Source organism: Canis aureus, chromosome 14 (genome assembly GCF_053574225.1).
Source record: "Canis aureus isolate CA01 chromosome 14, VMU_Caureus_v.1.0, whole genome shotgun sequence".
In the NCBI taxonomy this organism is placed as follows: domain Eukaryota; kingdom Metazoa; phylum Chordata; class Mammalia; order Carnivora; family Canidae; genus Canis; species Canis aureus.
This window is the reverse complement of record NC_135624.1, coordinates 62,670,251-62,692,026: the sequence shown is the minus strand read 5'-3', so window position 1 is coordinate 62,692,026 and position 21,776 is coordinate 62,670,251. Positions and strand designations below refer to the sequence as shown.

Here is a 21,776-nt window from a genome sequence, read left to right as displayed (position 1 = left end):
TGCTAATGACTAATCCCTACTTAATTATTATATTCCACTTAATGAACCTCAATAACTGGACAAGTCTAAGTATTTTATTGATAAACCTTTGGTTATGCCTTGTATGTTATATTTTGTCTCCTTTTTATTGAAAGGTCATGATAGCAACAGATTTATGAAGATGCATCAAATTCTTTTCATTAGGCCTATTTTAATGGTCATCAGGGTGTTTGCTGTTGGGCTTCAAAATCTAAATAATTTCTAAAGTATAGACATTATATTCAAATTGATGCTGACTCTTGAAAGGATGCAATTTTAATAATTCTAAAAGCATCGCTTCTCTCTTTCCTCTTTCCTTTTCTCTTTCTGGTCTTTTTGTTACTTAAAGGCCTATAATTAGTCAATTCAAGGACAACAGAGTGGGAATAGAAAACAAACCACTTAATTTACATTCTCAATTCCTGATTTCTATCCTTTTAATGACATTATTTGTTCTTATTTTCTCTTTTTAATGGCAATCTCTAATGATTATAACTTTTAAAATAGCATCATTACATAGTTGTCCTTGTTCAGTTTGGCATTTACTAAGAATCTCAACAGATAATTATTATTGTATCTATGTCTAGTTGTCATTCTCTAGCTAGCCTATTGGCTTACTGATCAATCGACATAAATTTATTAAACTACAAATATTATCAAACTTTTGTTCTGAATCAAGCAGTTTACAAAGAAACTTTACAGATCATATTGCTAATCCACAAAGTAATATAACAAATTAACATCATTATTTCTCACGTATGCATGAGAAGGCTAAGGGTAAAGGTAATTTCCCAGGGTCACAAAACTTGTAAAAGAACAGTTTTTTGAAAAAAGAAAAAGAAAAAAGAAAAATTTTTGAATCTGGGGTTGTTGAATTCTAGTGTCTAGCTAATTTAGGCTACTACATAGCTCTTAGTGAAAAGCTTGTGGTACTAGGCCCTAATCTTCTTGATCTGTATATGGACACGTCATGAAAGAAAGTGACAAATTCCTTGCAATGAGGAGATGATTATCAATATGCTTTATCAGAGAAGAAAATTCTCCTCTGCCAAATGTGTAGTAATTTGCTCTATAATTCAATTAATCTAAAACATCTTGAAATGTTTGAGAAAAACTTCTAAGTGAAGATTATTTTTGGTTTTTCTTCCTAAATATGAGCCATGGGGAATTAATAATAATGCCGGTCATTATACATTGCCAAAGTTGCAAAAACTTACAAAGATGAGACATAATCCATAGAAATCCAGCAACTTCTCAAATGATGTTATGATAATAGTCCCAATTGCCCTACTTTGTCATATATTTTTGGGTATGCAACTCAACAATAATTTCATTTTCTATGAAATAGAGCAAGTAATTTATGCTACACAAGATTCTGGAAAGGACTGAATTAAATAATGTATGTAAAAATGCCTTGTAATAAGACATCTATCTTGAAGTTACAATAAGTTTTGAGAAAGTGGCTTTAGCAGTAAGAACTATTATTTTTGTTTAACCTAATTTTAGGAAAGATAAAGATACATTTTTATAATTATTGTCACATAGTACACAGACACCAGGCTTATAAATTGACTTCCTTTCAAATGGGAATTTATTTATTTCTGTTGTTAAAATAATAACTTTAATGCACATAAAGGTTTGAATTATATTGTTTTCCTTTTAACCTATAGATCAATTGACTTATGAATGAGTGTATCCATCACTTTAAACATTATTTTATTTGAAAAAAAAACCCTAAATATACTTTGAAAATTTCTTTTTATCTTGAAAGATCTACAGTAGGATGGTTTTAATAATGGATATCACCATGCCTAAGAAGTTTGTCCAGCTGCTGGTTTTTAATTTGACTTTGACTGAAATTGTTTTAAGTGGAAATGTGCTAATTTGGCCAACGGATGGTAGCCATTGGTTAAATATTAAGATCATTCTAGAAGAGCTGATTCAAAGAAATCACAATGTGACTGTACTGGCTTCATCAACAACTCTATTCATCAATTCTAATCCTGATTCTTCTGTGAATTTTGAGGTAATACCTGTCTCCTTTACGAACGACAACTTAGATTCCTTAATTGAACACATGATAATGCTATGGATAGACCACAGACCAACTCCTCTCACACTCTGGAGTTTCTATAAAGAACTAGGAAAACTTCTAGATACTTTTTTTCGAATCAATATACAAATCTGTGATGGAGTATTAAGCAACCCCAAGTTAATGGCAAGACTTCAGAAACGTGGTTTTGATGTGTTAGTAGCAGACCCAGTAACTATCTGTGGGGACCTCGTTGCTCTGAAATTAGGAATTCCATTTGTGTATACATTGAGGTTCTCTCCAGCTTCCACAGTTGAGAGACACTGTGGGAAAATCCCAGCACCTGCCTCCTATGTACCTGCAGCTTTGTCAGAGCTCACTGACCAGATGACCTTTGGTGAGAGGGTTAAAAATACTATCTCTTATCCTCTGCAAGACTACATATTTCAGTCCTACTGGGGAGAATGGAATTCATACTACAGCAAAGTTCTAGGTAAGTCTCTAAACTATTTTCATATTAATGTCTCCATATACTTCATTTATTCTTGTTGGTAATACAGCAGAAGTTTTCCATCCCACTGCACATGCCAGGCTGAAGTAAATACACACATTATATATAAAACCCTCATATAAGATCATCCTTTTTGGATAAATTCCAAATATAGAAAATGTAATGGTGATACTAATATGTATTCTAATGCTTCAGTGCAAATAATCTTGTGCCTATTTAGGTAATGTCTTTTCAATGAGTAAATCAATCCTTGGATATAAATGAAAGTGCCTCTACTAGGATGAATCGCGACACAGATAAAAAATACCTGGCAAACATTTTGAAGTGATACATGATTTCCTTTCCCTCCGTCATTCCTCATTCTCTTCTTTGTCTGCAGAAAACTTTCAAAAAGCCTAGGACTGGGCATTGGAAAGCTGACTTTATAACCCCCCAGCCCCCCAAGTCCCCCCAAGAGCCACCACTCTCTCCCCAGTATCTCTCCAGCCTTAAGCTCCTCTGGGTGCTTACACTAGCATGGCTCCAACTTAAATTTCTCTGTATCCAGGCACCTGGGTGGCTTAGTGGTTGAGCGTGTACCTTCAGCTCAGTGCATGATCCCAGGGTCCTGGGATCCAGTCCTGAATCAGGCTCCGTGAAGGGAGTCTGCTTCTCCCTCTGCCTCTCTGTGTCTCTCATCAATAAATAAATAAAAGTTTTTAAAAACATAGATGATAGATGATAGATAGATAGATAGATAGATAGATAGATAGATAGATAATAGATTTCTCTGTATTCTTCGGCAATCCTCAAGTCTCCTTGCTTCACACATTCCTTATGAGGATCAAATAAAATAATGCAAAGGGCTCTGGTTTATTTATCTTTTTGATCTCTTTCTGATCCTCATGAACCTTCCTTCATTTTTCTATTTTCTTCTCTCCCGAATGGTTTTTCTCAGATTTATCAGGTATTAATTAACAGGTATTAATTAACAGCAGAAATTAACCATTAATCTTACCAACACTAGTTTCTCAGCTTTCCTCCCTCCCACTCTTTATTTATTTTCCTTTCTTTCTCCTTCCTCTCTTCTATCCCTCTCTCTCTCTCCCTCTCCCCCTTCCTTCTTTTCTTCTATCATGCTTTCCTTGTGTAAAAAAAAAAAAGTATTTATTGAACACCAACCTGGTACCTGCCTCTTTTTTAGGTACAGTTGGCAAACATCAACATCTACACTCCCCATAGAGCTTACATACTAGTAAGAGCATACAGAAAATAAAGAAATAAAATATAAGGTGTTAGACTGTGATATATGCTATGTAGTAAAATAAGAATAGGTAGTTCTGGGAGCAGGGTTACACTTTTAAATACAGTAGCAAGGAAGTTCTCAAAGGGTGACATTTGAATGAAGACCTGAGGGCAATGAGTATGAGAGCCATTGGGATCCCTGGGGGAAAAGTATTTTAGACATCCATAAGAACAAGTAGAAAAATCTGTGGCAAGCCATAGAAGCAGGAATATCCTCACTGTTATGTGACCTTTATCTTACTTTTCACAAGCAGAATTTGTATATATATATTTTTCTTTCCTGGATTTTGGAATATTCTTCATCCAATTTTCCATCATTTACACTTTTAAACTTCTTCATAGAGTCATCTAGAAGGAAGAGATTAAACATACCACGCATATATAAATAAAATATATGCAAGATAATTAAAATTTGTGTATACTTTTGAAGATACTATGATTAGAATTTTGAAAGCAAAATTCTGTGTTTTTATATTCATCATAATGTCACATAACTACATTTTCTTTTTCCTGGATTCCAAATTTCATGACTGAATGACATATTCTGATTTAAATTTATATATTAACTTATGATTATTTTCTAAGGCATTTGAAATGTGTCCTATAATAATTGTCTCTGCTCATATATACATCACATACCAACTACTATAGGTATTGAGTGAGTTAACAGTCTCTATTCCTTAAATAAAGGAATTACGAAAAGCAAGGTGGTGAGGGTTCTTGGAAAGTACCTGGGATTCTGAGTTCACATTCCATTTACTGTGTAATTTCAGGCAAGTGACTTAAATTCTGAGTCACAACATTTCTACCCTTTTAAAAGGGGATAATTATATCACTGTGCCCTTTAGGATGATCATATGACACCATATAGATGGATGTCTTATGTCAATTATAAAGAACCACACTAATGTTAAACATATTTTGCATATATGTGTGTGTGTGCCCGTGTGTGTGTGTGTGTGTGTGTGCATGCGTGTATGCAAAGAATAAATGGCCTCTGGGGTATACTAAGTCTTCCTTCTGAGAAGGAACCATGACAGGTTATATAATGTATGGAAAGCCTTTGTAAAACAGAATGTTCTCAACTTCTCATTTTCACAGGATCATAATCTAGTTTCAGAAATCTCACATTCTGAGAGATTAGATATCTTATTTACTTAAATCCTCTATACGCCTCATGTTACTAAACATACTTGAAGGACAAGTAACTGCCTTGGATATTTTATTTCAAATTAAAGCATTGGGGGTGATATAATCCTATTAAGTCTTTTGTTCACATTTTTAAAGTATTAGGGACACCTGATAGCTGTAAACTGATACTGAAATAGAGAAGGTAGTTTACATTTGATATTATTAGCAAACATAGGAGAACACAGGAGATTTAATAACATCAAATTTCTGAAATTTTCCATCTCCATGTCTATTCTTTAGTCTGTGGGAAAAATTGACTGGAAAATTAGCATGTTTATAGTGATACAGGAAAATCCCAAATATCTATTCTGAAGGAAACAAGTTAGAAGGAAATATCTTACTGTATTGGTTAAAAATCTTACTTCCTTCTCTGATGACTTTCAGTCATCATTCAGTTTTCCCTCCCTTCCCCTCTGATCCTCTGCCCTGTTTCTTATATTCCACATTTGAATGAAACCATATGATAATTGTCATTCTCTGATTGACTTATTTCACTAAGCATAATACCCTCCAGATCCGACCAGGTCAATGTAAATGGTAAGTATTCATCCTTTCTGATGGCTGAGTGATATTCCATTATGTACATATATATGCTATAGTAAAAGAAGCATATAACAAGTTATAAATAAAATTCTTTTCCATCTTCTTTATCTATTCATCTATCAATGGACATCTCAGATCTCCAGTTTGTCTACTGTGGACATTGCTTCTATAAACATTGGGGTGCAGGTGCCCTTCGAATCGCTACATTTGTATCATTGGGGTAAATACTTAGTAGTGCAATTGCTGAGTCGTAGGTTAGCTCCTCTTCCAGAGGAAACTTCATCTCATTTTCCAGAGTGGCTGTACCAGCTTGCATTCCCACTAACAGTGTAAGAGGGTTCCCCTTTCTTTGCATCCTCACCAACATTCGTTGTTTCCTGTCTTATTCATTTAAGCCATTCTGACTGATGTGAGGTGGTATCTCATTATGATTTTGATTTGTATGTCCCTGATGATGAGTGATGTGAAGCATTTTTTCATGTGTCCGTAGGCCACTTGTAGGTCTCCTTTAGAGAAATGTCTGTTCTGTTTTCTGCTCATTTCTTGACTGGATTATTTGTTCTTTGGGTGTTTAGTTTAATAAATCTTTATTGATCTTAGATACTAGCCATTTATTTGATATGTCATTTGCATGTATCTTCTTCCATCCTGTAGGTTGCCTTTTAGTTTTGTTGACTATTTTCTTTGCTGTGCAAATGCTTTTTATCTTGACGAAGTCCCAATAGTTCATTTTTTCTTTTATTTCCCTTGCCTTTGAAGACATGTCTAACAAGAAGTTGCTGTGGCTGAGGTCAACGAGGTTGCTGCCTGTGTTCTTGTCCAGGATTTTGATGAATTCCTATCTCACATTTAGGTCTTTTATCCATTTTTATTCTATTTTTGTGTATGGTATAAGGAAATGGTCCAGTTGCATTCTTCTGTATGTGGCTATCCAATATTCCAAACACCATTTGTTGAAGAAACTGTCCTTTTTCCACAGGATATTCTTTCCTGATTTGTCAAAGATTAGTTAACCATAGAGTTGAAGGTCCATTTCTGGATTCTCTATTCTGTTCCATTGACCTATGTGTCTGTCTTGATGATGACAGCTTTGCAATGGAGTTTGAAGACCAGCATTGTAATGTCACCAGCTTTGGTTTTCTTTTTCAAAACTCCTTTGGCTATTCGAGGTCTTTTCTGGTTCCATATACATTTTAGGATTATTTGTTCCAGCTCTGGGTAATCTATCTTTTGAAGTAAGACATAAATCATAATTTTACAGCTTACTGAAGTTTCAAAGTGTGAAACTACCCATGCAACCAGCGCCCAAATCTAGAAACAAAACATTATACCCATAACTCCTCTTTCTTCTCCTGCCAGTCCTTACAACTCCTAAGGGTAACCACTTTCTTAACTTCTAACAATACAAGTTAGTTTGGCGTGATTTTAGACTTTAACCACACATTGTGTACTCTTGTATTTTGCTTCTTTTGCTAATGTTTTTTATATTCACCTAAGTTGTTGGATATAGATATAGTTTGTTCATACTCAAAGTTACATAGATTCTATTGAATTAATATGCTACATTTTATTTACCCATTTTGCTGTTGACAAACATATGGACTATCCTGGTTTTGGCTATTTATGATAAACATTGCTATGAACATTCTTGTACATATCTTTTGGTGAATATGCGTGTGTCATATCTGAGTGGAGTGCTAGGTCATAGGATATGTATTTGTTTAGCTTTAATACATACTGCTAAAATCTAGTTTCTCTCAAGTGCTTGTGCCAATTAATAATCCCATCAGCCATTTACTAGGATTCCAATTGTTCCTTATTCTCACCAACACTATGTATTTTCTTTTTGCCTTCTGTAAAAGAGTATAACCATGCGGTTAATGTGCAGGGTTATCTCATTTTTTAAAAAGATTATGAGCTAACTTATACGTGGTAAAAGTTAAGTGCATAAAGTTTGCAGTGTGATGTGTTTTGTCAAATTTAAGTATCTCTGTAACCAGCACATGAATTAATTTCTGGGATCTCTTTTCTAAAAAAGCTGGTCTCCAAATCTTTTCAGAGTGAGTAACTCCTATCGTTTGGTTTTCATTCTTCATTCTGATTGACTTTTATTTTCCTTTTGTGAGCTTTTTAAAAGCATTCTCTAATAACTTGAACTCTAAAAGCAACACGATTACATTGCCACTCATGTTCAGTTTGTGCTCTGTCAAGCAGCTCTGGTCTAGCTCTATTTAGTGATTCTGCAGCAAATGCTCTTGCTAATTGTACCATCTTTACTATTAACTTATTAAAGTTACTCTTATTAAACACGTACCAAGAGCTTTGATAGGTACAATACAGAGATTATTACTAATACACACACACACACACACCAAGAATGATCATTATCTTTTACATTGGAGCCTTCAAAATTCAGAAAGATTAGGCAACTTTTCTGAAATCACAAAATATGTAACTTAACCAGATAAAGACCGCATGTATATTGAATCCACTACATAAAGAAATTTATATTCCCAGGAATAATTACCACCCCCTAATTTCCAGGATTTTAAATTGAGAAGTCATAGATGGGGAAGAGAAAGAAACAAGTCTGCCAAACTCCCACTGTTTGCTTGGTGATCTGGTGTTTCCTATGAGCATTCTCTCCCCCAACTTTCCTGAGGGCACTGTTGTGACATTATTTCAACTTGACAGATTTTGTTTTGCAAGTTAAAAATCTTTGAATATTTTGGTAACATACTGGCTGTCTTGTCACAGAGAAGTGTGTGGTCTCAAGTTTACAGAACTTTGCTCTGTCTTCATTGAACAGCATACAGGTCCTGGGTACCCTTGGCCTCTTCTGCTTGCTTATGTTGTTATAAGAATTTTGAAATAATTTTAACTAGCTCTAGAGGAGAAAAAGAACTAATTATTTTCACTGGCATACAATTAAGTGCAAATATTTGGTTTAAACTCACATTTTTATGAATCACCATTTCAAGAATATATTAATAATAATAACAATTATTATTTTACTTTAAAAATCATCTGTGTGTCTTCTGGAGTGCTTACCGATGTTTCTTATATAAAGGTTTTACATATTTGTTGTTAAATTTCAGCCAACTGATTTGTTTTGTTGGTGGTGCTATAAATGAGTTCCCTCTTCCTTTTCTCTGCCACTGGCCATTGTATGTATACAAAAATCCTAATTATCATTCAATTTCAATTTCATATCCTCATATTTGTCCATATTATCCTGTACTTTACAATAGTTATCTAGACACAGGTTCATTAAACTGATACTAGAAATAAATTACATCTCCCTTTCTAATTCCTATGTCACTGGTCCCCTTCTCTTGTCTAATGTTACTTCTAATAAATTCAGACTTTTTAAATAATAGTGAAGATAATTGTCTTTATCTTTTATTTTTAAATTTAATTGAAATAACTAAATTTTATTCATATCATTTTTGTATATATCATTAATATTTTGCTGGATATATTTTTATTGATAGACAAAGGGCTGGATAGAAACAAAATTAAAAATATTCCACTTTTAGGCATTTCTTTAAGATTTTAGTACCATATCATAAACATTTCATGAAAATAACCTCTGTTTTCCTTCTTTTCCCATGCCTGTAATACTTTAAGAGCTCTTTTATTTTTGATATTTTAAGGTTGAGTATAATTTTCTATTTTTTTTCTCCAAATTTATTGAGATACAATTGACAGGTAATATTGTGTAAATTTAAGGTGTACAAAGCAATGGTTTGATAGATCAACATATTGTAAAATGATTATTACAGTAAAGTTAGTTTTAACACTTCTATCACCTCATATAGTTAGCAGTTGTGTGTGTGTGTGTGTGTGTGTGTGTGTGATGAGAACTTATTCTTTTTTTTTTAAAGATTTTATTTATTTATTCATGAGAGACAGAGAGAGACAGAGAGAGAGGCAGAGACACAGGTAGAGGGAGAAGCAGGTTCCATGCAGGGAGCCCGACATGGGACTCAATCCCGGGTCTCTAGGATCAGGCCCTGGGCCGAAGGTGCTAGACCGCTGAGCCACCCGGGCATCCCCAGAACTTATTCTTTTAAAAAAAAAACATTTTTTATTCATTTATTCATGAGAGACACAGAGAGAGAGGCAGAGACACAGGCAGAGGGAGAAGCAGGCTCCACACAGGGAGCCCGATGTGGGACTCGATCCGAGGACCTCAGGATTATGCCCTGGGCTGAAGGCAGGCTCTAAACTGCTGAGCCACCCAGGCATCCCCAGAACTCATTCTTTTAGCAACTTTCAAATAGATGATAGAATATTGGCAACTATAGTTACCATGTTGTACATTACATCTCCAGAACTTACTTATCTCATAACTGGAAGTTTATAACCTTTGGTCACCTTCACTCATTTCTCTGCCTCTCAGTATCCATTCCTGGCAACCACCATTCTACTCTCTGATGAGTTTGGCTTTTTTTTTTTTTTTTTAATTTCCATATACAGGTGAGATCATATAGAATTTATCTTTCTCTGTTTGACTTGTTTCACTTAACATAACACTCTCAAGTTTCATCCATGTTATTGAAAATGGTACGTTTCCCTTCTTTCTTATGTCTACTTTTTTTTATTATGTCTACTTTTTATTTCATTGTGAGGTATATATATATATATAGTATATATATATACTATATATATATATATACACAATCATAACTTCTTCATTCATCTGTCAATGGACACCTCAGTAGTTTCCATATTTTGTCTGTTGTGAGAATGCTGCAATAAACATGAAAGTACAAATATCTTTCCAAGACAGTAAGTTAATTTCCTTTTGATATATACCGAGAAGTGAAATTGCTGGATCATATAGTATCCCTATTAATTTTCTATTTAATTTTCTGAGGTACATTTCTACATTTACTTTTCCCACAGTGGCTGAACCAGTTTACATTCCCACCAACAGTGCATAAGGGGTTCCTTTACTAAAACTTTGCCAACACTTATTGCTTATCTTTTTGATAATAACCATTTTAACAAGTGTGAGATGATAACTCATCATGGTTTTAAGTTGCATTTCCTGGTGATTAGTGATATTGAGCACCTTTTCATATACCTGTTGGCCATTTTTATGTTTTCTTTGGAAAAATATCTCTTTAGGTCTTCTTCCCACTTTTAATTGGATTATTTGAGGTCTTCTACTATTGAGTTACATGAGTCTCTTTCATATTTTGAATATTAACCTTTCATCAGATATGTGGTTGCAAATACTTTCTCCCATTCTGTAGTTTAGGTTTCCATTTTGCTTCTTTTGCTTTGCAGAAGCTTTTGAGTTTGATGTGGTACCAATGATTTATTTCTGCCCTTGTGGTTTGTGCTTTGGGTTTCATCCATAAAATCATTGGCAAAACCAATACCAAGAAACTTTGGTTCTATGTTTTCTTCTAGGACTTTTATGGTTTCAGGTCTTATATTATTTTGAGTTAATTTTTGTGAGTGGTGTGAGATAGGGATTCAATTTCATTCTTTGGCATGTGAATATCCAATTTTCCCAGCTTCATTTATTGAAGAGACTATCTTTTCTCTATTAAGTATTCTTGGTTTCCTTGTCAATTGTTAAGTAACCATATATGTATGGGTTTATTTCTGAGTTCCCAATTCTGATCTATTGATCTATGTGTCTGCTTTTATGTCAGTATCATATTATTTTAATTACTGTACCTTGTAAATATAGTTTAAAATCAAGAAATGTGAGGCCTCCAGCTTTGATCTTTTTTCTTGGAATTACTTTGGCTATTCAGGGTCTTTTGTGGTTCCATACAAATTTTAGTATTGTTTTTCCTATTTCTATAAAAAATGTGATTGGAATATTGATAGGGATTTTACTGAATCTACAGATTGCTTTGGTAATGTGGACATTTTAACAATATCAATTTTTATAGTATGAACACAAGAGATCTTTCCCTTTATTTGTGTCTACTTCAATTTTTTTCATTGATGTTTTAAAGTTTTCCATGGTCAATTAGAGGTCTATATGTGAGACCTGAAACCATAAAAATCCTAGAAAAGTGCACCATTTGAAATTTCTCAGACATTAGTCATAGCAAAATTTTTCTAGATATGTCTCCTAAGGAAAGGGATAAAAAAGCAAAAATAAACTATTGGGACAACATCAAAATAAAAAGCTTCTGCATAGCAAAAGAAACAATCAACAAAACTAAAAGACAGCCTACTGAATGTGAGAAGGTATTTGTAAATAGTATATTCAATCAAAGCTCAGTATCCAAGATATATAAAGAACTTATACAACTCAAAACCCCAAAAACAAATAATCCAATTTAAAAATGGGTAGAAAACATGAATATCTCCAAAGAAGACATACAAATGGTCAAGACATATAAAAAGATGCTCCACATCACTCATCATCAAGCAAATGTCAGTTAAAACTAGGTGAGGTGAGGTATCATTTCACATCTGTCAGAATAGCTAAAATCAAAACCACAAGAAAAAAGTCTTGACAAAAAGGAACCCTCATGCACTGTTAATAAGAGTGAAACTGGCATAACCACTGTGGAAAACAATATGGAGTTTTCTCAAAAAATAAAAAAATAGAATTACCACATGATCTAGTAATTCCACTATTATTTACTTAAATATTTTATTTTATTTATTCAAAAAATATATGTACCCCTATGCTTATTGAAGCATTATTTATAATAGTCAAGTTATGGAAACAACTGATGTCCATTGAAAAATGAATGGATAAAGAAAATGTGATTTATTATATATATATATATTATATATATATATATCATATAATGAATGTAATACATGTATACACATACACAGTGGAATGCTATGCAGCCATGGGAAAAAAATGAAATCTTGCCATTTGCAACAATCTGGATGGTTCTAGAGACTATAATGCTAAGTGAAATTAGTCAGAGAAAGATAAATACCATATGATTTCATATACATGTAGAATTTAAAAGAGAAAACAAAGAAAGAAAGAAAAAGGAGACTTTTAACTACAGAGAACAAACTGATGGTTACCAGAGGGGAGTTGATGGGGTGGGGGAGGATGGATGTAATAGATGAAGGGAATTAAAAGTACACTTTTCATGATGAATACTGAATAATGTATAGAATTGTCGAATCACTATGGTATACTTGAAACTAATATAATACTGCATGTAAACTATACTGAAATTAAAATAGAAAAATAATACAGTTTTCCAGGTACAGATCTTTCACTTCCTTGGTTAAGTTTATCCCCAAGTATTTCATTATTTTTGATGCTATAGTAAATAGCATAAAAATAATATTTTTAAATTAATTTTACAGCTATTTTGTTAGTATATTAAAACAACTGATTTTTGTATGGTGAGTGTGTATCCTGCATCTTTATTAAATTCATTTATTAGTTTTAACAGACTTCTGGTGGAATCTTTAAAATTTTCTATATATAAAAGGATGTCATCTTCAAGCAGAAAAAAATTTACTACTTCTTTTCTAATTCAGATGTCTTTTATTTATTTTTCTTGCTTGACTGCTTTTACCAGGACTTCCAATATTATGTTGTATAGGAATGCTGAGATTAGGCATCCTTCTGATCTTAGAGGAAAAGCTTTCAGTCTTTCACTATTGTGGATGATGTTACCTATGGGCTTGTTATGATTTTCTGTAAAATATCTTGAGCTGGGGAACTTATTGCAGGAGAGTGTTTGTCAATATTTATACTTCCTAAAATTTAGAAGTTTCTTTTTCTACTTCTGTCAATTTTGGTTAATGTTAAATAGGATAGATAGGTAGATGATAGATAGATAGATAGATAGATAGATAGATAGATAGATAGATGATAGATAGATAGATAGATAGATAATATAATTTTATCCATCTTTAAGTTGTCGAATATATTTTCTTAGAGTTCTAGCTTAAGTGACTAGCTTTTTAGTGTCTTCTTTTTATTATTTTTTAGATTTATTTATTTGAGAGAGAGAAGAAAGAGAGAGAGAGAGATGGCAAGTGAGCCAGGGGAGGGGTAGAGGGAGAGGAGGCAAGAGAGGGAAAAAAATCTCAAGCAGACTTCTTGCAGAGCATGGAGGCCAATGAGAGGTTCAATTTCATGACCTTGAGACTATGTCCTGAGCTGAACTTAAGAGTTGAGTTGCTCAACCAGCTGAGCCACCCATGAGCCCCTTAAGTGTCTTCTTTACATCTTCTTTCTTTACATTTTTAAAGTTCTTTTTTATTATGATTTTTCTGCTTCCCCTATAATGCATTCCCATTTGCAGTCATCTCCCACACTGACTCTAGTCTTGGCTATTTGCCTTGCTTTGGCCTATGTGACTTTAGTGAATGTAATACATGTGGCAGTTTACTCTCTTTGTTCTGTGATATTTAAAAATATGTATATTAATGCAAATATTTATTCAGAATAAGAAATCTTCACAAAGGATTCATTTTGTGAAAAAAGACAAATGCCATAAGTATCACAGAATTCAGAAAAATAACATATTTTTGAATTTACTTCCTGACATTTCTTTATAATATTTTTCATTACTTTTTTGGCTGAATATTCTTTAATTGCCATATTCACATGACATTTTATAATTCTGTTTTCTATAGAGAATAAGGATAATTCAACATGCTCCGTAGCATGCTGGATCAAAATTTATTTTACACTATTGATAATTAAAGAAAAAAAATTTTCTGCTTCACAACTTGCTTTTGGGTCCTATCAGGTGAACTTTCAGGATTATTGCCAAATTTGAGAAGATATTTGTAAAGTTTCTTTTAAAAGAGTTGTAAGGTTTGAAAGAACATTCCATAGACCAAATTCTGGCTTGCTCTGTATAATTTTTTTAAATTTAAAACATTTTTATTTTTATGTTTTTGTTAAGGTATAATTAACATTCAGCATGTTAATTTCAAGTATACAATATATTGATCTAATATGTATATATTGCAAAGCAATCACCACAGTAAGTCTTGTTATTTCTGTCACTATACATACTTACAGAATTTTTTTGTGTGATGAAAGATTTACTTCCTTAGCAAGTTTCAGATATGCAGTACAGATTACTAACTATAGTCGCTGTGCTATGCATTACAGCCTCATGACTATTTATTTTATAACTGGAAGTTTGTACCTTTTGATTCCCTCTACCCATTTCACTCACCCCGTCTCCAGCAACCAGCAATTGTTCTCTGTACCCATAGGCTTGTTGCTGTTGTTGTTGTCGTTGTTAGATTCTACATATAAGTGAGATCATATGGTATGCGCCTTTCTCTAACTTGATTCATTTAGCATGATGTCCTCAGGGTCCATTCATGTTGCTGTGAACTTTTTGTGTTGTGATTTAAACTTCTAGCATGCTGAATGGTGAGGGACACACAACTCAGAATACTCACCCGCAAAGATATCAGCCAAAACATCCATATGACCCATAGGATCAGCTAGCACTTGGATAACTCAGATTCACATGAGCATGAACAAGGTCAGCCCAGGATAGCTCTGCCTAGCTAGATCAGAATTGTGAGCAGAGTCAAAACTAAATAGAAAGTTGTTGCTTTAAGACTATAAGGCTTTGGGAAGTCTGTCATTTGATAATAGAAAACTAATAAAAAAGACTTCTAGTTTTGAGATACTCCATCTTTTAAATCCTGGGCCTGTACTTTGCTTCTACTTAGACATATGCACTCTCTTTTTTGCACTTCGTTATCCAGCGATCTGCTCTAAATGTTTAACAAGTGGCTTTCTGTGGTGTAAAAAGGGGAATAAACCACTTTTATATAGCATTTATTAATATCTGTGGTGTAACTCCTCCTACCTTGACTAATTTCAAGCTCTTGGTGATGTAATGACCAGCTTAGAAAAACACATACAAATTAACAATTAACTTCCATTAGCCTGTAATAGTCAGGTCTAGATAACTTTTGGCAGATCCATTGATACCAGCTTTGATATGCACAAAGTTCATGGGCACAAGTTTTATTATGCTGGAAAATGTTATACTCTCCAATACATGCTGCAGACAAGCATTTGGGCCTATAAATATTATACCCAGAAACAAACATAAGCACATACAAATTCTTTGCTTAGTAAAACAGAAGCTTCTCTCTCGGAGAAATCTATTCCCCAGGAGAAATCTTGGGCAATAAGTAAATGCCCCTCTTTGTTGTTCATTTCTATAGCTATGACACTCCCATCTCTACTCATATATATTATCAATATACGCATTTCCAACATACATCGTTATTTACTCTTCAGGAAAATTGTTAGTTTTAAATATTTCTGAAAGGTCAAATGGGTAGAATAGCTCTCCTTTCTCAGCATCTTCCAAGATACTACTAAAAAACATGCTTCTGGAAAGATCATTTTCTAGGGGAAAAAAATATGCCATCTAACAATCTTTCTTTCTATACCACGGAAATCCTATTTATTTATTTTTAATGATTTTATTTTTATTTATTCATGACAGATACAGAGAGAGGCAGAAACATAGGCAGACCAAGAAGCAGGCTCCCCAGGGGGAGCCCAATGTGGGACTCTATCCCAGGACACCGGGATCATGCCCTGAGCCAAAGGCAGACGCTCAACCACTGAGCCACCCAGGCATCCCTCAAGTCCTATTTAGAAGCTAGAATAGTTTCATTATAGGACACATATGATCATTTTCTGAATCTCATTTGCAAATCTGAGTAGACTTCTTTAATGGAAATTAAAATGGAACCCAAAGTACAGCACACAAGGCTCTCCAAAGTGTCCTGCTTTAAATAATATTTTCCTTGTCTGCAGTGTCCTATGTTGGCTTTCACTCTAAACATACTGAACTGATAACTATATACATAAATGGTCATGATTCCCATATCAGCATTCTTTTTTTCCTTTTCTTCCATTTACCTTCAGAACCCTCCTTCTGTCACGTTTGCTTCTGGGCTCCGGTGAAATGCACCCTCTATCCTGCAGCTTTGTGTGAATTTTTTCACATTGGAGTGACAGCATCTTCTGGGGCCCTGAAATACTGTACTTTAATATACTATTTAGCATTATCCTCCTGTTACTACGTGATGTATGCATCTTATCCATATACGAGCATGTCAAAGCTTACATTTTTGTTTCCCAAATTATCAATCATCATGTTCCATAAGATGTACCATATTATTTACTAGACTTGCTTAATTGGGTTCTTCTATTACATTTAAAGATTGTCAATTAAAATATATTATTTTTATTTTAATATATTTAAAATGAACTAAAATACTGCAGCCATTTCTTCAAAACATTTAAATATTTCATATCTCCTCTTGGACAAATACTCTATAGGACTGTGCCTCGTCAACAACGACAAAGTGCTGTCACATAGTGTCATTTCTTAACTCTAGAAATTAATTTTTAACTTGATCTGTATCTAAATTGCCTCTTCACTCTGTGCCCAGCAAACATTTAACTTCTGTAGAGCAGTGTGTAAGGAACCTACTGTCATGATGTCTACAAAATGGATTTCAGCAATTGTGCTGCTGCAGCTCTGCTACACTGGCTGTGGATTCTGTGGGAAGGTCCTGGTGTGGCCCTGTGACATGAGCCATTGGCTCAATCTAAGGATTATTCTGGAGAAACTCACAGAAAGGGGCCATGAGGTGACTGTGTTGGTGTCTCCACAGAGTTTCATCATTGACTACAACAAGCCTTCCACACTGAAATTTGAGGTGATCCCTGTGCCACGCGACAGAGAGGCTGCTGAAAAATCACTAAATGACTTTTTAGACATAGCTACTAATGTTATGCCAACATTGTCACGCTGGCAGTCAGCATTAAAACTGCAAGAGTTCTTTCATCAAATAACAGGAAACTTAAAACTCCTATGTGAGACTGTAGCCTACAACCAGTCAATCATGAAGAAACTCCGGGAAGCTAACTACAACGTAATGGTCATAGACCCTGCATTACCCTGTGGAGAGCTGATAGCTGAACTACTGGGGGTCCCTTTTGTGTACACACTAAGGTTTTCTATGGGTGACACTGTGGAAAAACACTGTGGGAAGCTTCCAGCTCCACTTTCCTATGTTCCTGTTACCATGGCGGCACTAACAGACAGAATGACTTTTCTGCAAAGGGTAAAAAATTTAATGTTCTCCATTTTCTTTAACTTATGGATCCACCAATATAACAATCAGTTTTGGGACCAGTTTTACAGTGAAGTATTAGGTAAGAGACTGCTTTTCATTCTAAAATAGTCATGTAAAGAAACAGGTGGTTTAAGAAAAGTCTGGGAAAATGAAAAGGGCATATTCTTAAGAGTTTCAATTCCACATAAACCTTTATAAATAATAGCAATGAACATTATCCATATTCAATTGAAAGGGGTGAGGCAAGAAATATCTTGGTATGGTTACCCTTTCTTTACAGTCATCTAACCAGTTTGTACGGTACCCTGATACTTAATAGATTGTTATCAAAACAAAATACAAAACACACTAATAAGTGTCAATCTAATGGAAGATATATTTTTTTATCAGATATAGGATATCACAAATGAATCTTGTATACTGAGTTTTCATAATGGAGGAGATTTGGCTTTTTATTGGTCAAAGAGTGCAATATTTGTTGTAAGAGTAAGATAATCCTCTTGCCTCATTACAGCCATAAACTGAAGCCTAAACTATATGAACAGTGGGATTAACTTTGGCATATATAATTTCCTTTGTCTGAATTTTGACCCACAAATTTTGAGACTCCTGGATTATTACATTTAAAATGTATATTATTCTCCTCTTGGACCAGAGTCTTTGCCATTCATATCTCTTTTTTAAATGTTGGTTGAAACTTCATTAGTCATACATGAACTGTTTGATCATAGCTGGTCATACTGAAAAGTTTTCCAGATGCTTTATACTCCTTAAGTGAGTACTACACAGAACCTGAAAAATTCAATGGAAAACTAAGAAACCTAATGCTTGAGTTGTTGAAAGATAGCATTTTTTTAAGTTATTAATTAACATATTCTATTTTTAACTGCTTACTTTTTCTAATAAGGAATGGTTTTGCTTTGCAAGTTTCATATGTTTGGCTGTCATTTGATTCCATCAACTGAGGTTGGCTTCCACTTCCAACTATTTTTGAGAATCTTGGTGTTGCTAGGGCTGGTTTCTCTGGAGGCCTGTCCTCCTGGATTGTATGTGGCCATTTTGTTTTTGTTTTGCTATGTCCTCTCATGGTCTTTTCTCTGTGCCTATGTAAACCCAATGTCTCTTCTTTTTCTTATAAAGAGACCAATGACACTGGAGTAAGCCCCACTCTTGGACCTCATTCTAATATAATTACTTCTTTAAGGTATCTAACTCAAAATATAATCAGATTTCAACATGAATGTTAGAGGAACACAAGTCAGTCTGGAACACTGACTTTCCAATAGATACCTTGTTTCACAAACAATATATTCAAAGGAATCCACTTTAAAACTCCATAGCTTTATACATGATTTAATTTTTTTTTTTAATTTTTTTATTTATTTATGATAGTCACAGAGAGAGAGAGAGAGAGAGGCAGAGACATAGGCAGAGGGAGAAGCAGGCTCCATGCACCGGGAGCCCGATGTGGGATTCGATCCCGGGTCTCCAGGATCGCGCCCTGGGCCAAAGGCAGGCACCAAACCGCTGCGCCACCCAGGGATCCCTACATGATTTAAATTTATACTGTGCTGATTTCACCACAAATAATTTGAGAACCAGGAAGCACAACCTGGGTGCAGACAGTGCGTTGGGTTCTATGGATTTAAAGTAAAGAAGAAAGGATTTTGACCTCAATTCCATTCTCATAAATAAATGCAAGACATAGAAAAATAAATATATTCTGATAATAAAAGAAACTTTTCCAGTGCTATCGATAAATTTTTGGTGCATTTGTCATATTATGCATAAAGAGGGGAAAGTTATAGGATTCTCTGTGCATAAATATTATGGAATAGATGTAATCCTTAGGATCTATGGCAAATTTTTAACTCTGTCATCTTTAGTAGGCTTGTTTGTTTGTTGTATGTACTTTTGTTGATTTTCAGTCCTGTATTCTCTTATCTTCTTTATTAGGAAAATCTGAATATACCATGACCATAACTTCCTTGTCAATCTCGTAACAAAAATAACTAATAAAATGGCTGAAAAATTTAAACAGAACAAAATTATATATAATGAATAATAATTGGCTTCGTATTTCTCTACATAAGCACTATGAATATTCTTGTCTTTACGTGAAGATATTCATTAAACATATTTATTAAATACATCTGGGATCCCTGGGTGGCGCAGCGGTTTAGGCAGGCGCCTTTGGCCCAGGTCGTGATTCTGGATATCCGGGATCGAATCCCACATCAGGCTCCCAGTGCATGGAGCCTGCTTCTCCCTCTGCCTGTGTCTCTGCCTCTCTCTCTCACTGTGTGCCTATCATAAATAAATAAAAATTAAAAAATAAAAAATAAAAATAAATAAATAAATACATCTTTTCTTTCTTCTTTATCATTAGGAGGAATGACTAAATATTCAGTTTTGCCTTTCTTTTCACCAAATCTAGATTTGACATCTTTCTGCAGAATATTTTAAAATTTACATTATTCTTTACATTCACTTAATAGCATTAATTTTAATGGATGTAAAAATCATTGAACTAGTCTAGTCATGATAACTACTTGGGTTGTTCCAACTCTGGTATTACAAAAAAAGTTGTCCTAAATTTATTGCACTTATATCCTTGCCACAATGTTCTCTAAAATTGCTGAATCATTTAGCCTTTATCCTGAGACCTTTTCTGAAGTGGATAAAAATTATTCCATTTTCCTCAAATCTGTTTATCTTAGTACCTGTAAGAACGTTTTAGGGAATTTAAGCCTTTTTTCTATAATATGTGTACAAATATATTTTAAACCCATCAATTGACATGGAAATTTTCAACTAATTTACACAGACAAAAATATTTTGTATCTACTTCAAATATGTGTACAAATATATTTTAAACCCATCAATTGACATGGAAATTTTCAACTAATTTACACAGACAAAAATATTTTGTATCTACTTCAAAATATTACACATCTACGTTCAGATCTTAGAAAATATCATACCAACAAAAGAATATATAAAATGTAAGTGTACCATTGAAAGAAATAATAAAATAAACTTCTGTGTACTCTATAAGTAAGTTAGGAAATAGATTGTTATCTATCTTAGAAACACCCTTCTTTTGTGGAAACTATAAACCTGACTCTGGTGAACATTTTGAAAATTTTACATCTGCCATTTATATGTGACTCTCTCAAAATTTTATTGTTTAGTCTTTTGAATAGTGTACAAATACAAACAGATTTGCTATTTATGCTCAATATTCTTTGGTGATGGATAAATAAGGTATAAACTATAAACATTTTCCCCTACCAGATAATCTCAGAGCTTCCTAAAAAATTTATACTTCAACAAAGATTATACTTTAGCTGTTAACAGGGCATTTTAGTCACCACTGCTCCATGTCTATTTTCTTTGAGTTTATTTATCTGACTGACCTACAACTAATATTTTAGGGAATTTAAGCCTTTTTTTCTATAGTGTGTCTTGCAAATATGTTTTAAGCCCATTAGTTGACTTGGGGATTTTCAACTAATCTACCCAGACATAAAAATATATCTCTCTCCACACCTCTTCAACACAATACTGAAGGTTCTAACTAAGGAAATAAGACCAGAAAAGGAAATAATACAGTGGCCAGAGATAGACCCAACCAAGGTAGTCCAGTGATATTTGACAAGGAAACAAATGTGGTACAATGGATAGTCTTTTAAGAAATGATGCTGGAGGCAATTGGACATCCACATGCAAAAAAAGAACATAAGTACAGGACTTACTCCCTTCACAAAATTTAACTAAAAATAAATCATAGATCTAAATGTAAAATGCAAAACTATAAAACTCCTGGAAGATAACCTAGGAAAAAACCTAGATGATCTTGGACATGGCAATGAGCATTTGTACACAACACCAAAGGCACAAAATAGAAATAATGAATATGTCAGACTTCATTAAAATGAAAAACTTCTGCTCTGTAAAAGACAATTTCAAGAGAATGAAACAATAAGACACTGATCGGGAGAACATACCTGATAAAGAATGTTATCTAAAATATTTTATAGGAGCCCCTGCGTGGCTCAGTTGGTTAAGCATCCAACTCTTGATTAC

General features: G+C 33.8%; 1 protein-coding gene across 4 annotated transcripts in view; it reads left to right on the top strand.

Moving 5' to 3' along the window:
* Positions 1 to 21,776, top strand: part of LOC144283735 (UDP-glucuronosyltransferase 2A1) — a 45,018-nt gene that overhangs the window by 9,749 nt on the left and 13,493 nt on the right. The window contains exon 2 of one of the 4 annotated variants that reach the window (XM_077848236.1): positions 1,912 to 2,543. The exons of 1 other annotated variant lie outside the window; for it this stretch is intronic. In XM_077848236.1, the coding sequence (XP_077704362.1) occupies positions 1,912 to 2,543 (632 nt within the window). Of the gene's footprint in view, positions 1 to 1,911; positions 2,544 to 16,879; positions 17,767 to 21,776 lie in introns of those variants that run through there. 2 more of the 4 variants (XM_077848235.1, XM_077848233.1) reach the window with 2 other exon arrangements.